General features: G+C 39.5%; 1 protein-coding gene across 8 annotated transcripts in view; it reads right to left on the bottom strand.

Annotated features, from left to right (window-relative positions):
• The window catches only part of LOC126293263 (cullin-2-like), a 119,337-nt gene that overhangs the window by 54,072 nt on the left and 47,005 nt on the right, over window positions 1-18,260 (bottom strand). For all 8 annotated transcript variants that reach the window (XM_049986379.1, XM_049986381.1, XM_049986378.1 and 5 more), the window contains 2 exons: window positions 14,137-14,299; window positions 9,497-9,642 (listed from right to left, as the gene is read on the bottom strand). In XM_049986379.1, coding sequence (XP_049842336.1) covers window positions 9,497-9,642; window positions 14,137-14,299 — 309 coding nt within the window. The remainder of the gene's footprint in view (window positions 1-9,496; window positions 9,643-14,136; window positions 14,300-18,260) is intronic.

Below are 18,260 nucleotides of genomic sequence, written 5' to 3'. Positions count from 1 at the left end.
GGGCCTGGGTGTTGTGTTGTCCTAATCATCATCATTTCATCCCCACCGACGCGCAAGTCGCCGAAGTGGCATCAAATCGAAAGACTTGCACCTGGCGAATGGTATACCCGACGGGAGGCCCTCGTTACACGACATTATTATTATTATTATTATTATTATTATTATTATACACCAGGGGCTTTATGAGTTTTCAGATGTTGAATCACTTTCTCTATTTCCTTGCATAAAACTGTAAGTACCAAAGTAAGTTGCTCAACTGCTTGATTGTCCATACTGTTGTTAATTGCAAAGTAGTTACGTGAATGTATTTTAATTCACTTGAAGGCTCCCGGCCACAGAAATCTATTTTGTTTTTATTTGCCGTGACAGCTATAAATGAAGAGGAAATAGCAAAATCACTAAAAGTAAAAGCAAGTCATGTGGAAAATACTGCCCCGTCCCCACAACAACACGGACTGCTCTTTGCATGTGTGAATCTGACAGCTTGGGCACGCCAGAAAAATTTTTCTGGGAGGCATCCAGTTGGTTGTTGCTACTGTTGATACAGCAAACAGACACACTTCAAGTAGCCAGAAGCAGGAGACGATACTGCTCATACACAACATAACTGCGCATGCGCACGAGCCATCTGGCAACTGTTCAAACGAACCTAATGTGAACAGTTGTGATGTCACGCTTACTGGAAGCAGTTTGTTCTTTTGAAGAATTACACAGTCTTTGTCCTAAAGCCTTTGAGACGCAGTACTGTCTGCCAATAGAGTGCTCCGGAATGTAGCACGTAATTCGGCAGTGTTTAATGTAACTATGTCAGTTGTATGGGAAACAGTGTGCTCTATAATTCTTCAAATTTGAAGGGTTCATCCACACATGGAGCACAATGTTCTTAGGCATGAAAATGCCAGATCATACACAGGTGCTGCAACAATCTGACGCATCGGGTTTACTGTCATTGATCGTCCTCCACAGAGGAAGTTCATTTTGATAAGTGATGAAGCAAGCAGAGGCGAAGTTATGGTTCCACCAACAACGTCAAATGTTCTACAGTGAAGGTATCAACAAACCGGTTTCTCATTGGAGGGGAATGCGTTTGTCGTAAGGGTGACAATGTTGAGAAAAAGTATGTAAACGTGAAGAATAAAGATGCAGAATGTTAATAACATTTGTCTTATTCAAAAGGCCTTATGAGTTTTCAATTAAAAATTCGCAGGTATTACTTTTTAGCATGCCGTCATATAAGTGGTATGGAACTTAAAAACTAAGTCAGAACATGTACCGTGACTAAATATTAACTTTTAATATAAGAACAAATCTGTAGATGAAAGCAAGAATGTCTCTTCATAAAATGAAGGTTCTTGTACAGTGAATGACGGTGTTGGACTTGTTCTTTCCCAATTGGGGCAACATCAGATTCTTTTCTGACCGCATCTGCCTGGGGGCCTGGCTCTTATATCATCTGAAAAGTAGGTGCACAGATGGACACAGAAGAATTTTCTGCCTCATCGACACACTGCCAATTCACAGGGGCTTACTTTGAGAACTGCCTGATTGTTATTAACACTGTAATGTTCAGGGTATCTGACATGCCCTCATGACTTAGTACAATTGGAGAAATAAATGGTTCTACTATTGGTATCTCTGTTTAGAAGCTGATAAAAAGCAAGCATTGTTGTACTGTTTTGTTTCATTAGTGCATTGTTGCAGTTGTGAAGCCAAGGCAGACACAAGCACAGTTACACATTTGTGGCGTGATTAGTGGTGTGGTTTTTTTTTTTTTTGCCAGCGACAGACCAGGCAGTGGACAAAACAAAATGTAAATCAAATGTATATTGCCACTGCTTGATTGATTGTACAGTCTCCTATAGATTCACTTGCAAAAGATATGCTGAAATTCATGTAGTGCAGTCGATAGAGCATGACCACATTATAAAAGATTTGGAACTGAAGGGATTTTCACTCAGGTTTGTGAATGAATTATCTGGCAACAGCATCGGGCAGCAGTGCAACCTGCCATGCTTTGTTTGCATGATTTCTAATTGCCCTGTCTCACTTGAGAGTGTTATTTTCAGACAAATGTGCAATATATATGGAAGTTTATACTTGAGGAACATGGTTTTGTGGTCTGAGGAAAAACCTCATCACGTACAAGAGTTGGAAAGGAACCCATCTCCTGTTAAAATATGGGCCAGTGTGTCATGACAATACCTACTGTCCATGCACAGGCTTGCGCAGAGATGTAACTTGTGGTACTATCATTTGAGTTGAGGTAAAGAAAGCTTGTGCAGCAAATTTAAAATTACAAATACATATAGGGTATTAAGTGAGTGCTTTCATTTATTTATTTAATCAATAGTATGCTACGATTACACAACTGTCTTCCCTTAACAAGCTATTTTGTTTCTTGCCAGTATTCCCCCATTCTCTTAACTCACTATTGCTCAATCTTAAGTATCTCTGTTATACTGCAATTTGTTCCGATTCATTCTTCCAATGTGTCCAAAGAAAACTGGCTATCTTTTCCTTCTTAGGTTTTCAAACATTTCATACAATCTGTTATTTGATCTCAAATGAAAAGTAAATCCATCTGCTATCATTTTATGTAGCCCCAGCATCTTCCTTACAAATTTCTCTTTGGAGAGTTCTTTTCTGGCACTCTTCTCTGCTGTATATAAGAATTCAGCTTTATGTATGGTACTTTATATTTCTTCGGCAGTTGTCTTCTCATCGACGTTCAGGATGAGAATCTCACCTTGGTGCCTGAACTTCCATGTTCTTCCAACGTCACCATATATTGTAACAAAATAAGGGAAATCAGAGCTCCCATGGAAAGATTAAAGTGTTCATCTTTCTCACGCCCTGTTAGTGTGTGGAATGGTAGAGAAATAGTGTGAAAGTGTTAGATGAACCGCTGCCAACCAATTAAGTGTGAACTGCGAAGTACTCATGAAGATGAAGATGAAGATGTAGATGTAGATGTAGATGTGCACTGTCTTCCCAAAATAAATTTACAGTGCCGTCTACTCCGCTGTTTCTTTCAGGGCTTCTATTTGGCTCCAGTGTTCAGATTTTGCATGAAAAATACTAGATTAGCTGCGAACTTGAGGCATTCGAATTTAATATGAGTCTTTTGATAACTGAACCTGATTCTGTTTGTGATGTCATGTCAAGTCTTTTTTTTTCGCCACTCTCAGATTACCTTCTGCAGGATACAGTTAAATAGAATTGTTGAGCAGCCATCTCCTTGAATCACTCCTGTTCTGAGTTCAAACAGTTCATATAAACTAAACTCTGTACGAACAGGCCTTGACAGACCAACGGTACCGAATGACTGCCATGTCATCCTCAGCCCACGAGTTCACTGGATGCGGATATGGAGGGGCACGAAGTCAGCACACGCTCTCCCAGCTGTTGTCAGTTTTTGCGACCAGAGCCATGAATTCCCATCAAATAGCTCCTCAATTGGCTCGCCAACAGTGCTCGGCAGATCGGACAGTCACCCATCCGAGTGCTGCCCGAGCCTGACAGTGCTTAACTTCGGTAATCTGACTGGAACTGGTGTTAGCACTGTGGCATTGTGTTTACATAGCTCTCCTAAAAATTTAACTTGAGATTGTGTGTTCATTAATGTTGTTCAGGTCCTCTTGTCTAGCCATCTATTAGAATTTCTCTCAGCACTTTTATAAGCATGCCTCAGTCTATGGGATTACACACTTACTTAATATCAATAAATGTCATAACAACGTTCTTATCTATTGATAGCATTTTGGTTTTGATCAAGGTGCTGCTGGTGTAAATCTATTCTGTGCACAGCTGACCATGCTTGGTACTCTCCTAGTTCCTCATCTTTGTCACACTGTTCTCTTCTGTAATGTTTTGTATAGTATCTTGGGTGAAAATGGAATGAATGGCATGTCTCTGTTGTTGTTGAAATTTGTTTTGTCCCATTTCTCGTACAATGGGTGACCGATTGCATCTTTCCAGGCATCTGGACTGCTCGTGCTCCAGAAAGTTTGTTAAGAGAGTGTATTAAGTTAAGTTTCACTAGAATTACTACCTACTTTTTGAGATATTTATGTTTATATATTTATTTTATGCTAGGGGTGGAAAGGCATTACAAAGGTGTAATTTGATGCTCAACTGCCAGATCTGAACTTAATGTTCTCAGGCGTCCTTTACGGAAGTTGATAGTGATCATTTTCAGTTCAGATATCTCACAGCTTTGAAATTGCTCATAGATACATACACAAAAGGGCTCACTGTTTTTTCAGCTATTTTCAAATGAATGTAACACCTGTATCAGCTTCCCTAGTAAAGAGGGGTGCAACAGTGGAATTTGTGGACTGATACAAGATGCATCCCTGCAAAATTCTTTTACTGACAAAAGAAAGGTATTTATTTCATAGACTTTGAAAATGTGTAAGTCGCACTAGCATGTGTGGCTGCATGTATGTGTGTGTCTTCGTGTATTTTTGACAAAGGCCTTGTTGACGGAAAGCTTATTTGTGACAGGCTTTTTGCTGTGCTTATCTGCGACTTAGCATTTCCACTATATGGTGAGTAGCAACTTTGCATTTCATAATATTGTTACAATCAAGCCTGGATTTCCCATTGTTTGAAAAAATGTTTAGTAACACATTGTAACATGCACAACAACCAGTCAATAGCAAGATGAAATTAATACTGTTGGTGTTTGAAATTACTAATGAAGAATTTCCATTGAAAGGTACTACTGCACTGCCACAGTGGCTGTAAGTGACAAGCTGGAAACACCACAGTAGCAATACCACTCAGTTTGTTATTAGACTCTGTAAAAAGAGCATGCACATGAGTTTACTATACGCACTGTTACACAATTGTAGTTATTTAGTTGGAAGAGGAAACATTTATTCCTGTTATGCAAGCACAGGTTCCTAAATGTTTCCCCAAATGAAATTCCCTGATATTTCCTTGATTTCCAGGCAAGTTTTAGCAGTTTTCCTGACAAATTTTGAGATCTCAAGCGTAAGTAAAGACATGAGTTGACAAAAAAATGTAAGGACTTCCGTATTTCTCCCCCAAGTTAGCAAAAATCTTAAGCACTAACATCAACATCTTTTGGAATGGACTGTTTTTAGATGGAGAAAGCAATCCAAATTGAACACGTGATTCACTAAGACCACTGTCATTATTTTATTTCAATAAAACGAAACACATATGGTAACAAAAATACGCATTTCCTTGGAGTTGCAAGCCAGATTTAAAATACCTTCACCGATTTCAGAAATAGCAAAAAAAAAAAAAAAAAAAAAAAAAAAAAAAAAAAAAAAAAAAAAAAAAAAAAAAAAAAAAAAAAAAAAATCGGCCTCTTGAAAGAAATATATAAGACAGGGAAGAGTAGTGTAAACCAACGCTATAGGTGACATCCAATAAAATGTTGGTTCTACTACATTCGTCATTGCCGATTATTAGTTACTGTGTTATTTTACAAGTATTGTGTGATTTTTCTTACGAGAAATATATGAGTACATGGTGTACAAACCGCCAGTGACTGCTACAATTTTCTGCTTCTTAACTGCCCATACTTTCTAATACAGGGCTTTCCAATGTGTGGTCCGCTGACCCCTTAGAATAATGAGTAAAATTATTGAATAAAAATGTGAAAAACAAATTCATCACTTTTTTTTTTTTTTTTTTTTTTCGTGTGAAAAACATTTCCTTTTACTTCAGGTCGTATTCCCAAGCAGCCTTTCCGGTTCCTAAGTGAGAACGCATACACAGTTTAGTGCTGAAGAATGCCGCTTCTCTGATCGACTGTTTCCCAATAACACAGGGGTCATTTGTGCGCCGGCTCATGGCGCTAGATGCGCTGAAACCTTTTACGCATGCACGGAGCGAGCTTTGTCGACCAATCACAGTGCTCGCTGGCATGTATGTGGCCCCAGGCACCATTAAATGTTAAACTTGTTTTTTCAGTGCACTACCTATTTCATAAGTCGATTTTTGACCAGTTTATTATTTCTAACATGGATCGGTGGCTGAAGTCAGGATCATTGAAGAAGGGTGGAGTTTCTCCATCACCTTCACAACAAGGGAAGTTTCCAGTTGAAATGAATGAGGAGGGAGGACGACCAAAGGAAGAACAATCACAAGAAGCTCCACAGCCGGATTTATTATGTGAAAACGCTGCAAGTACTCCATTGGTTTGAATATCCTGTGGAAGTGGAAAAACCAAAAATCGTAAGTACAATGAAAGCTATTTAGAAATGGGCTTTATGGAGACAGAGAAGGGTAAAGCTCAGTATGTGATTTGTGCGAGAGTCCTATGGTTCCAGTTAAATTGTGCCGTCATTTTGAAGGTACTCATCCGGATTTCCAGGCTAAAGACATCGATTTTTTCAAAAGGAAGAGTGCTGAACTAGCTGCTTCTCAGTATTGCGTGAAAACTTGTGCAAAAACAATTAATAAAAATTCATTAAAAGCTTCTTTCATGGTTAGTTATCGAGTGGTAAAAACAGGCAAAACTCATACCATTGCAGAAAATCTCATAAAGCCTTGTGTTGATAATATTGTTTCTTGCATGCTAGACGAAAATGCAGTAAAGCTTGTACCTTCGGTGCCAATATCAAAAAATACTTTCAAGAGACGCAGCGTTGACATGTCAAACGATGTGAAAGACACTCTTGTATCATGCATCCAACACAATTCATTTTCTCTGCAGATAGATGAATCCACTGATGTTGCAGGATTAGCGATTTTATTGGCTTTTGTCCTTTATGAATATTCTGGATGTTTTGAGGAGGACCTCCCCTCTTATTGTGCAGACCACTACCTGCCAACACAATGTGCTGAAATATTCTGTCTGTTGGATGATTTTTAAGGACTAATGAAGTTTCATGGTCTAACTGCATAGATGTATGCACAGATGGTGCAAAAGCTATGACGGGTCCTACAGTCAAAGCAATAACGAAAATAAAAGAAAACGCCAAGAACTGCAGCAGTAGTCATTGTGCTCTCCATAGATACGATTTAGATACGAAACAAATACCTGTTTCATTCAAGAAAGTGTTAGATGAATCCATTCAAATCATTAACTACATAAAATCAAGGCCGTTGAAGTTAAGACTTTTCGCAATACTGTGTGGAGATATGGAAAGCCTTCATCGTTTCCTGCTTCTCCACACGGAAGTGAGGTGGCCCTCACATGGTAAAACACTCTCTCGGTTGTACGAATTAAGATTAGAAGTCTTAGCTTTCCTTCAGAAGAATAACACAAAATTAGCAGACCTTATTAATGACGAAAATTGGCAGTGTATACTTGCCTATTTGTCAGATATTTTCTCCAAAATGAACGATATGAATATTTCACTCCAAGGGCAAAGTGTGTTGAACAAAGGGAGTAAATCCACTAGTAAGTGTCTGGATACAGTGGGAATTCAAACTGGATTGATCATTTCAAGTTGTTTTCAATCATCTCTAAACCAAAGACTATTGATACTTTGGAGGGGGGTCATTGGGAACATGGCACTTGCATAAAGAAGCTTTCAGTTCCCATGGGTATCACTCTGAGATTTAAAGTTATTGTGCTCTTGACTAACTAGGGGTCCGCCATGGATTTTCGACTGAAGAAGGGGTCCGCCAGCTGAAAAGGTTGGACAGCCCTGTTCTAATAGATAAATTGTTTTCAAAGTGATGAAATGTACTAGAATAAATAAAATGTCTATAAAACGCTGCACTGTACAATGTACTTGTGGTGAGAGTTGCAATTCCTGAATTCCATTACCCGTGGTTTCTGGTCTGCCGAGGAGCACCACAGGCCTAGGGCCTTCGATGAACCACGAAAATCCTTTGCATTCTGCCACACACAAACAGACCCGGCACGCAAGCAGATCGGTGAGACTAGATCTGATGGGCAGGGCTTGCACATTTGTGAAAAACGATGGGGTTTAGATCAGTAGGCCCGATCCATTAGAGATATGCGCAGAAATGGCCTGCAGTTTTGGCCCGACATGGAAGTCCATCCTTGTGGCCAGCTATTCATGTGTCAAAGGCACCGTGTTGATGAAATGAGACCATGGTGATCAATCCGTGCAACAGATAACGTGCACAAATACACTGAGAATCAGTACTAATGAGGATAGACAGAAACTCACCATAAGGATGATCGCTAAGCCACAGATAGGCACATACAAAAGACAATCACACCCTCATAACTAAATTTTCGGCCATTGCCTTTGTCGGTAAACGAGAGTATAAACACATTCACACAGTCACTCGGACACAACCCGTGCACACATGACCACTGTCTCCGGCTCCTGTGTCAACAATCTCTGAGAATGAAATCCAAACAAACCACGTCTCCTTGCCTCTCGTCGGCAGCTGATACACAAGAAGTGGTGGCAGCACTGACTGCAAGCTGAGAGGAATGGTAGGAATGGGAGAAACAGTAAGAATGAGAGAGCACGGAAGCGGTATACACACTCAGCTGCGCCCAGCCAGCAACAATGCATGACATTTCAGTAAACAAACCATTTCATCTACTGAAACAAAAAGCAAGATTTTTCCAGTGTTTTTTTTCCCCAAATTTGCCACACATTTTCCTGATATGTTTGAAATTCCCTGACATTCCCTGATTTCCAGAATTTGTGGCAAACCTGAAACTACGTATAGCTGTAATAGTATATTCCAAACAATTGCATGCATTATCCATAGCAAACACACGTTTGAAATCTTTATATTCCTGGTAATAATACACTGATATTCTACCAGTCACTCATTATCATCAAATCATCTCTTCAACATTATAACTGAAATACACAAAGTAAATGCACAAAGTAAATATCACACTCCTCAGTCACAATGAGACCACCAGACTGCTCCTTCAGTAGTCAAACTGAAGCAGTAGAGAAAGCAAATTAGTGATGTCACCACTTTCATCTGTGAGTAGTTCCAAAGAAAAATGATCCTGAGCACTATGGGACTTAACATCTGAGGTCATCAGTCCCCTAGAACTTAGAACTACTTAAACCTAACTAACCTAAGGACATCACACATATCCATGCCCGAGGCAGGATTCGAACCTGCGACCGTAGCAGTCGTGCGGTTCCAGACTGAAGCGCCTAGAACCACATGGCCACTGCGGCCGGCAGTTCCAAAGACAACTAGTCCATTTCTCTGGCTGACAACAGCTGTCAACTGAAAGCTGTCACTGCTAGCTGTTACGGTCCATAATTGCAGCAAAACAGTGCATTTAGAGGTCGTATTTTGTATTTGTTCATCTCCTTCAAGGGCTTCGTAGATGCATTTCTTTGTGCACATTTTGCATACTACGGCACATATTTCCACAATTTCAGTGCATATTTCTAGCAATTTTGGTGTGTAATGGCATGCATATTTTAATTACTTTCAGTGCATCAATATGCAATCTGGTAATGATTCATGTTATTTCACTTTCTTATCACTGTGTTCTGTTTCAGAGAAGAATGTATGTTCCATAAAGTAGGAAGCAGCAACACGAGATTACCTGCAGACGGTGGTTAACGACACGTGACACGGCTCGATCCAGGGCAGCAGTAAACGAGCTGTCACCCAGGAACGCATCAATCACCAGGTCGTGGTACCGCTCCAAGATATTCAGCACGTTACTCACAAAGTCTGCAGGCGCTGGTGCTGCAACACAAGTTCCAGATTTAAAACTGGGATCCAGATTCATTGAAGATTGCCATATAAACTCTAGGGCTGGCATTTACAAAATATTTTTATTTGAGTCAATACTCATAATACTCATCTGGACAGCAAAACATATTCCTTTGTAAGTGTATGTTATTCCTGTGTTACTCATTAAAAAAAAATGTTTCTAGGGATTTAGGAGGACTCAGAAAAGTGTGATGTTTGCTACTAATGCAAGTGTACAAATGAAGAGCCAAAACACACCCATACCAGATACAGCAAGAAGCGTAATGGAAGAAACTTACAGCTGGTTCGCAGCAAACAGCTTAACCCTTAATCTTAACATTCATGTCATGCAACAAAACAGCGTACAGGTACATGAAGCAGAAATCAATGCACATACACTAAATTAAACTATCTGTGAAATTCCCAAGCATCAAGACACTAATGCGGGGTAGCCATACAGTCTAGGGCGCTTTGTCACGGTTTGCACAGCTTTCCCTGTCGGAGGTTTGAGTCCTCCCTGGGCAGGGGTGTGTAAGGACAGATGACCTCAGCAGTTTGATACCAAAGTAACTTACCACAAATTTCCAATTTCCATCAAGATAGATAATAAAATAATGTAGATCAACACACAGCTGATGATATGATATTATTGTCATTGTGGTTTCAATCTGAAGACCAGTTTGACATAGCTCTTAACATCTGACTATTCTGTGTAAGCCTCTTCATCTCTGCATGGCTATTGACCCTACAGCCACTTGAACTTCCAAGCTATATTTCAAGATTTGGTCTTCCTCCGTAATTTTTGTCTCTTGTGTCACAAATTTATTTTCTACACAGTTCGATTCAGTTGCCATTTCATTAGTTATTTGTTCTACCCACCTAATCCTCAGTATTTTTCTGCAGCTTCAGATCTCTAAAGCTTCTATTCTCTTCTTTCTTGTACTGTTTATTGTGTACATTTAATTTTACTTTGGTTTTTGGGGTGCTCAACTGTTATCAGTGCTTAATTTCTATGTATGGCTACACTCCAGACTTTTTTTTTTTTTTAGAAAAGGCTTACTAGCACACAAATTTACATCCAATGTAAACAAAATTCCCTTCCCAGAAACTCTTCAGTTGCTTCTGACAAGATGAATTTTATATCCTCTTCATTTTCACGAATCCTCAGTTATTTTAATATCCGTATAGCAAAAGTCACCAATTATTTTTCGTGTCTAATTTCTACTTTAACTCCTTATTTAATACAGCTATATCACATAATCCCTGTTTCACTTTTTTTAAGTTCCTCTTATAACATCTTACAAGACACTATCCACTGCTCTCACATTTCTCCACATCCTTGCTGTCTGTGCTAGGGTTACAATGTCGTCAGCAAACCTCAAAGTTATTACTTCTTCTACCTGAATTTTAAGCCATTTCCACATTTCTCCTTGGTTTCCTTGAGTGCTTGCTCTATGTGCAGACTGAATAAGATCAGGAATGAGCCAAAACCATGTCTCTCCATTCTCAACCACTGCTTCACTTTAATCTCTTCTAACTGTTGTAACTGCAGTCTGGGTTGTAGATACCCTTTCACTTCCAGTGTTTTATCTCTCCTACAAATGCTATAAATGTAGGTTTCCATTTCTTCAGTCTTTCTTTCACAATAAGTAGTAGTGACATTATTGCCTCACATATACCCAAATTTCTCTGGAACCCGAACTGCCCTTCCCTGAGGTTGGCTTCTGACAGTTTCTCCATCATTTGAAAATAATTTACAGTAGTATTTTGCAACTTATTAAACTGATTTTGGAGTAACATTCACACCTGTCAACATCTGCCTGATTTGGAACTGAGATTATTAATTCTACTTGAAATCTGAGGGTATTTCACTTGCCTCACATCTTGAATATTAGGTATACCATATTATCATGACTGGCTCTCTCACAGACCTCAAACATTCTGAAGGAAAGGCATCCACTCCAGAGGCCTAGTTTCAATTTACACATTTCAGTGCTCTGCCAAATTCTTTGTACAGTATCTTATCTCCCATCTCTTCTTCATTTACTTTCTCTTCCCTTTCTATAGAATTGTTTTCTAGTTCTTTCCCACAGTATTGTCCAACTGCTGCCACCTTTCCCTTCTTTGCTCAGTACTGGCTTGGAATTTGAGTCCCTAGAATTTGCAAAGCTGTTCGTCTGTCCCTGATTTTCCTACAGGTGACGCCTACCTTTCTCCTAGCCAGGCAGCTTTGCATTTCTCCTCTAGCCACTCCGGTTTTGCTACCATGTGCCAATCTCATTTCCTAGATGGCTGTGTTCTCTTCTACCTGCTTCATTTGCAATGCTTTTATATTTCTCCCTTATTCAACGAATTTCAATATTTTATTTTTTATCATAGGATTTCTGTACACGGTCTTTTATTTTATCTCATAGGATTTCTGTACATGGCCTTGTCTTTTTGCCTACTTGATCCACTACTGCCTTCACTATTTCATTGCTCAATGCTGCCTGTCCACTTTGAATTTCATTCCAGTTTCCATCAATCAGTACCAAATGCTTCCTATGAAACTCTCAACAACCTATAACTTAGATGGATAGATTAAAAAAACTACTCACCTGTGGCACCAGAGAATACACATGTAAAGACAACACATTTAAATTTGCAAGCTTTCAAAATTATTGACTCTCCTTTCTGACAGGAGGGCTGAAGGGGAAAGAAGAGGTGTGAAGGAAAATAACTGGTGCAGTTTAGGAAATAGACATAATTTGGTAAAGTTGCCAAGAAACTGGGTCAGGGGAGGCTTACCAGATGGGATGAGAAGGAAAGCCTGATTGTAGGGGACCACACTGCATGGTGAATAGATTTTTTTAATCTATTTAATTACATTGGAAATGGCAGAGAATGTAGATGAAGATGAAATGGGAGATATGATACTGCGTGAAGAGTTTGACAGAGCACTGAAAGACCTAAGTTGAAACATGGCCCCGGGAGTAGACAACATTCCATTAGAACTACTGACAGCTTTGGGAGAGCCAGTCCTGACAAAACTCTACCATCTGGTGAGAAAAATGTATGAAACAGGCGAAATACCATTAGACTTCAAGAAGAGTATAATAATTCCAATCCCAAAGAAAGCAGGTGTTGTCAGAAACCTACACTTCTAGCATTTGTAGACTTAGAGAAAGCTTTTGACAATGTTGACTGGAATACTCTCTTTCAAATTCTAAGGTGGCAGGCGTAAAATACAGGGAGCGAAAGACTATTTATAATTTGTACAGAAATCAGATGGCAGTTATAATAGTCGAGGGACATGAAAGGGAAGCAGTGGTTGGGAAGGGAGTGAGACAGGGTTGTAGCCTCTCCCCAATGTTATTCAATCTATATATTGAGCAAGCAGTAAAGGAAACAAAAAAAAAATTTAGAGTAGGAATTAAACTCCATGGAGAAGAAATAAAAACTTTGAGGTTTGCTGATGACATTGTAATTCTGTCAGTGACAGTAAACGACCTGGATGAGCAGCTGAATGGAATGGACAGTGTCTTGAAAGGAGAACATAAGATGAACATCAACAAAAGCAAAACGAGAATAATGGAATGTAGTCGAATTAAATCGGGTGAGGCTGAGGGAATTAGATTAGGAAATGAGACGCTTAAAGTAGTAAATGAGTTCTGCTATTTGGGGAGCAAAATAACTGATGAGGGTCGAAGTAGAGAGGGTATAAATAAAATGTAGACTGGCAATGCAAGGAAAGCGTTTCTGAAGAAGAGAAATCGAGTATAGATTTAAGTGTCAGGAAGTTGTTTCTGAAAGTATTTGTATGGAGTGTAGCCATGTATGGAAGTGAAACGTGGATGATAAATAGTTTAGACAAGAAGAAAATAGAAGCTTTCGAAATGTGGTGCTACAAAAGAATGCTGAAAATTAGATGGGTAAATCACATAAGTACCGAGGAGGTACTGAATGGAATTGGGGAGAAGAGAAATTTGTGGCACAACTTGACTAGAAGAAGGGATCGGTTGGTAGGACATATTCTGAGGCATCAAGGGACCACAAATTTAGCATTGGTGGGCAGCGTGGAGGGTAAAAATCATAGAGGGAGACCGAGATATGAATACACTAAACAGATTCAGAAGGATGTAGGTTGCTATAGGTAATGGGAGATGAAGAAGCTTGCACAGGATAGAGTAACATGGAGAGCTGCATCAAATCAGTCTCTGGACTGAAGACTACAGAACAACAATTACATTACATTTTCAAAACTTTATTATTTTTGTTGATATCTCAACTACCTATGACCCTTTTAATTTATCCAGGTCCCATCTCCGTTACTGGTTTATTAGCTGTTATTTCTTCAGTTCAGATCCAATAAATTAGTCAGAGTCAACATCTACTTCTGGACATAAACCCTTCTAAAGTTTCCACTCAGACAAGACAGCTCAAGTTTAGTACATGTTTAACAAGAGGAGTTGATACAGAACAAATGCACCACAAGTTACATTGCATTACCTTGACCTGAGGCGGGCCACACCTCATTGAGCCCACGTTCCTTGACGAGCTTCTCTAGCTCCTCCCTCATGACGACAGCACCGGCAGGTACACCCCTCAGGAGTGGGTACGCAGATCCCAGTGCAACTCTGTCTTCTGCTCGTGTCGCCCTTTGGCATTCTTCCTGCAGGGCAGAAGGAAGCTCGCATAAAACAGTCTCTTGTCCCATACAAGAAACATAGTACTCACTAATTCACTCTTCACTCACTCACATTTTGATTTCTGTAAATTCTGTCACGAAAGAGGACCATCAGGGATATGGAACTAATCAAGACATACATTAACAGGGAGAAGCAGCTACTGCTGCAAAAGTATACTAACAACAAATTTCGACAATTGCTAGGTCACCCATACTGATAGCTATGCGAATTACTACTATACAGGGATTAGTCCAAATATGGATATATCGCAAGAAACATGTCTGAACATAAATGCAGATGCTAGTCAACCCAGATGGTTGCGCTATTTTATGTGACCTCAAGTAACACTTGTGTAATGTCCTCAATACATTGCAGGTGTCAGTCATGGTCAGAACAATGTGTTCATTATGCTGGAGCTAAGTGAATTCAAATGTAGGCATTTTGTTGGTGCTTATATGGTGGGTGATTCCATAACCAAAACTGCTGAAGTGTTTGATGTTTCAAGGGGCACGGTTTTGAAGATTCAAGTCACATATGGGGAATGTGGAAGAATATCATCTGCTAAGTCACAACACAGACGAAAGTGTGTGTTGAGTGATTGTGACAGACATTGAAGAGGATTGCGATGAAAAGATCAAGAGGACAAAAGTGGCAAATGTCACCGTGCAATTGAATGGTGCAAATATGAACCCCGTCATCATCAAAACAACATGAAGGGACGTCTCCCCAGCAGCAGGGCAAGTTGGAATTCCAATACCACTCATCAATGATGCAACTGCCGCTAGTAGGAAAATGTGGTGCTGAACCCGAGAAAGCTAGACTATGGAACAATAGAAGAATGTCATTTGGGTGAAAGAGTTTGTTTCACACTGTTTCCAACTTCTGGCCATGTTTATGTCCCAAGAGCGAAATGTGGCAGGAGTTCACTGACAACTTTGGCAGCCTTATCGTGTTAATCCATGGGCCACATGGGTGCACTCTACAAGGATGTATTACTGCCATGCAGTATGTGACCATTCTGGCTGATAATGATACTGTGTTCAAAAGACTACACAACCCCTGTTCACAGAGCTCATATTGTTCAGTACTGGTTTTGTGAGCATGATAAGATGAACTGTCACTTCATCTCTGACCACCACAATGATAAGATCTAAATATTATTGAGCCCTTGTGGTCTACTTTGGAGAGAAAAGTCCACATTCACTTTCTTCCTCCATTATCATTGCCAGAAACAGCACTATTTTGCAGGTAGAATGGAACAAGATTCTCTTGAAAACCATATGGGGCGTTTGTGTATACATTCCGAGACGACTGGAAGCTGTTTTTGAATACAGACATTTTCCTATACTGTATTAGGCATGTTAATGTGTTGTGTTTTTGGTGTTCCCATATTTTCATCCACCCACTGTATAGGCCAATTACGATAAAGGCCACAGTTTGCCCCTCTTCTACTACCCTCCTCCTGTTTTTATGTAATATTTCATCAAAGCATACACATAACTTTTTGACAAAACGCTATCACCTGTCTATTTACTGACAGAACAACTACAGGTTTAATACAAACTTATGACTTAAGCAGAGTTTACATCTGTGAAACCCGACATTCCAATAAATTAGGGAAGGTGTACGTAATAAGGTGCACTTTTCTTTTGCAAAAGGACATATAAGCCCATTCTGAACTATGGACAGTAAATACATACATTATTTTTATTTGTAATACTGTGGTAGTGAATTTCAAAGTTCTTATGCTGGGAAATACAAAATTATTTAGTATCTGAATATTAACAAAGTAAGCATACATAGGGTAATTCAAAATAAATGAAGTACAGGTGGTGTCAGCAACATCACCATTTGAGAACTATGCATTCAGAGTTCTCGAAGAGTTTTTTGCACAGGAGGGACAAACACAAGGCCTATCCCATAATACATAAAAAGAAATCCATGGATGTCATTATTTGAAGATGACTGTATCATCAAATTCAGCACAACCAACCCAATTGTTTGGAAGATGTCTGTTATAAACATGCAAACTTCCATACCCCAATCTGCAGGAGCTACATCATGCAGAAAGATGTAATTTGTCGAATCTGTACCACACTGAGATATCAGCCATTGCTCAAGTATGTCCAGGCAAATGTTTGTTAAAAAGCTTACTTAGCTCAATGAAGAAAAATTGACAGCAATGTTTTTGTACCAACACTGCACAGAACACCTTTGGTGAGTCACACTGTTTTCTATTACACACAACCCTTTCTTCTGTTTCCCACATCCGAATGTTGCGCCAGTTAACTCTGCTAATTACGCAGAAGGTTGTCTCATCACAAAAGTGAGTTATTGCGGCATACGTTTCTTCCTCCACAGTTTCCAGCATCACCATAGCATAATGAAGACATTCGACGTAGACTTATGTTTCAATTTCTATAAAATTTGAGTTACATATGGATTCCCTTTCAGTTTTTGTTTGAGACCATGCCCATTTATCTGTAACTCCCTAATGGAATTGTACATTGGTTTCTGTGGACTATGGTCCGACAAAAGACAAATTCTTTCAATGTTTTGTGCTTGTACACAGGGCCAGCTAGTATTTTTTTCCTCTGCACAAATTGCTTATGCCAGCCACAAAAGTAGTCGACATTCGGATGGGCTCGATTGTATCTGAGAAAATCTTTCCTGCAATGTGATGATAAAACTACAATTGTTGACACACAGAGTGCCTTCTGCACAGGATCTTCCATTTTCACTTATGAAACGGAACTTTTCACCCGTGCATCATTGTGCATGCACCAGCTTTAGATTCACTGTAGTAGCACAATGAACAGAATTTTGAATTTTGTTTTAATTTCTGTATACCTCTTATTGACCTACAGCTATGTATTAAATAGTTATAGCCACTTATTTCTATAAAAATCGCTAAATTGCAAATCAATCCATTACCAAAGCTGTCTAAAGAACTGGATCCTGAGTACAGAATTACCCCGTATTAATCTGTAATGCAATTTTAATTAAATTAAATACTCACTGTTACATACACTGTATTTTCACTAAGGAACTGTAGTCACAAAACACGCTAGTCCCATTATATTTTACTTTTCAGATCATACATGCTGGCCACAAGATGGTGCTGCAGTACTGCACCACATTTCTCTACACTTCGTTAAGACGCCACCACTACACATTTCACATTATCGGAACTAGTTATAATGATATGTTAAGTGCAGCACGCACTGTGGCTAACATCATAGCAATGAAATAACATGGGCAATTGTCCGAAAGTGCCAACAGAAATTGCCGATGGGAGTCCACCCCTGCCTCCGGTGCCACAGATGTCTCAATCCAGCTACTCGTGAAACAAAAATTTGTGCACACTTCAACACTACAGAATGTTGGTCAGTCCAAGTTTTCTTCAGTCGTGCCTGTGATGACCAGAGGGAGAACAGATGTAACCACTATCGCCACTGCTTGGCAGAGAGTGTTACGGTGAGAAAATATCACACAGTGCTGATACCATAGCAGCTTGCACTGTGTTCTGACTATTTGCTGTGATGTTAATTGATGTACTGAAGTAACAAGGTTTTGTGAAAGTGCATTACAATAATCTTCATGCATGACATTTATTTGTAGCAAAGTATATAAAATTAAATCAAGGCCACAGCTCAAGGTCAAACAATAAGCTGTTCACTGAAAATGACTACTGCTGTACCAGCTCACGAAGAATGGCTGCAGTGGCAAGCATCACAAAAGCTTCTAAATTGTATTGAATAGTCCCAGAAAGAATCAGGGTACCAGGCCTCGAGAGAAAAAGACTACTGTAAATAAGGTCTTGGCCCTTGAGACTTCATGGAAGAGCTAGTGTGGCCCATATGCTAAAATGTGTGAAGATCCCTGCTTTAAAGCATCAAATTCTCACCTACAAAGCATCTGATTACTTTATACAAATGAGTTAAT

Source organism: Schistocerca gregaria, chromosome 10 (assembly GCF_023897955.1).
Source record: "Schistocerca gregaria isolate iqSchGreg1 chromosome 10, iqSchGreg1.2, whole genome shotgun sequence".
Lineage (NCBI taxonomy): Eukaryota > Metazoa > Arthropoda > Insecta > Orthoptera > Acrididae > Schistocerca > Schistocerca gregaria.
This window is presented reverse-complemented; position numbering and strand designations above follow the sequence as displayed.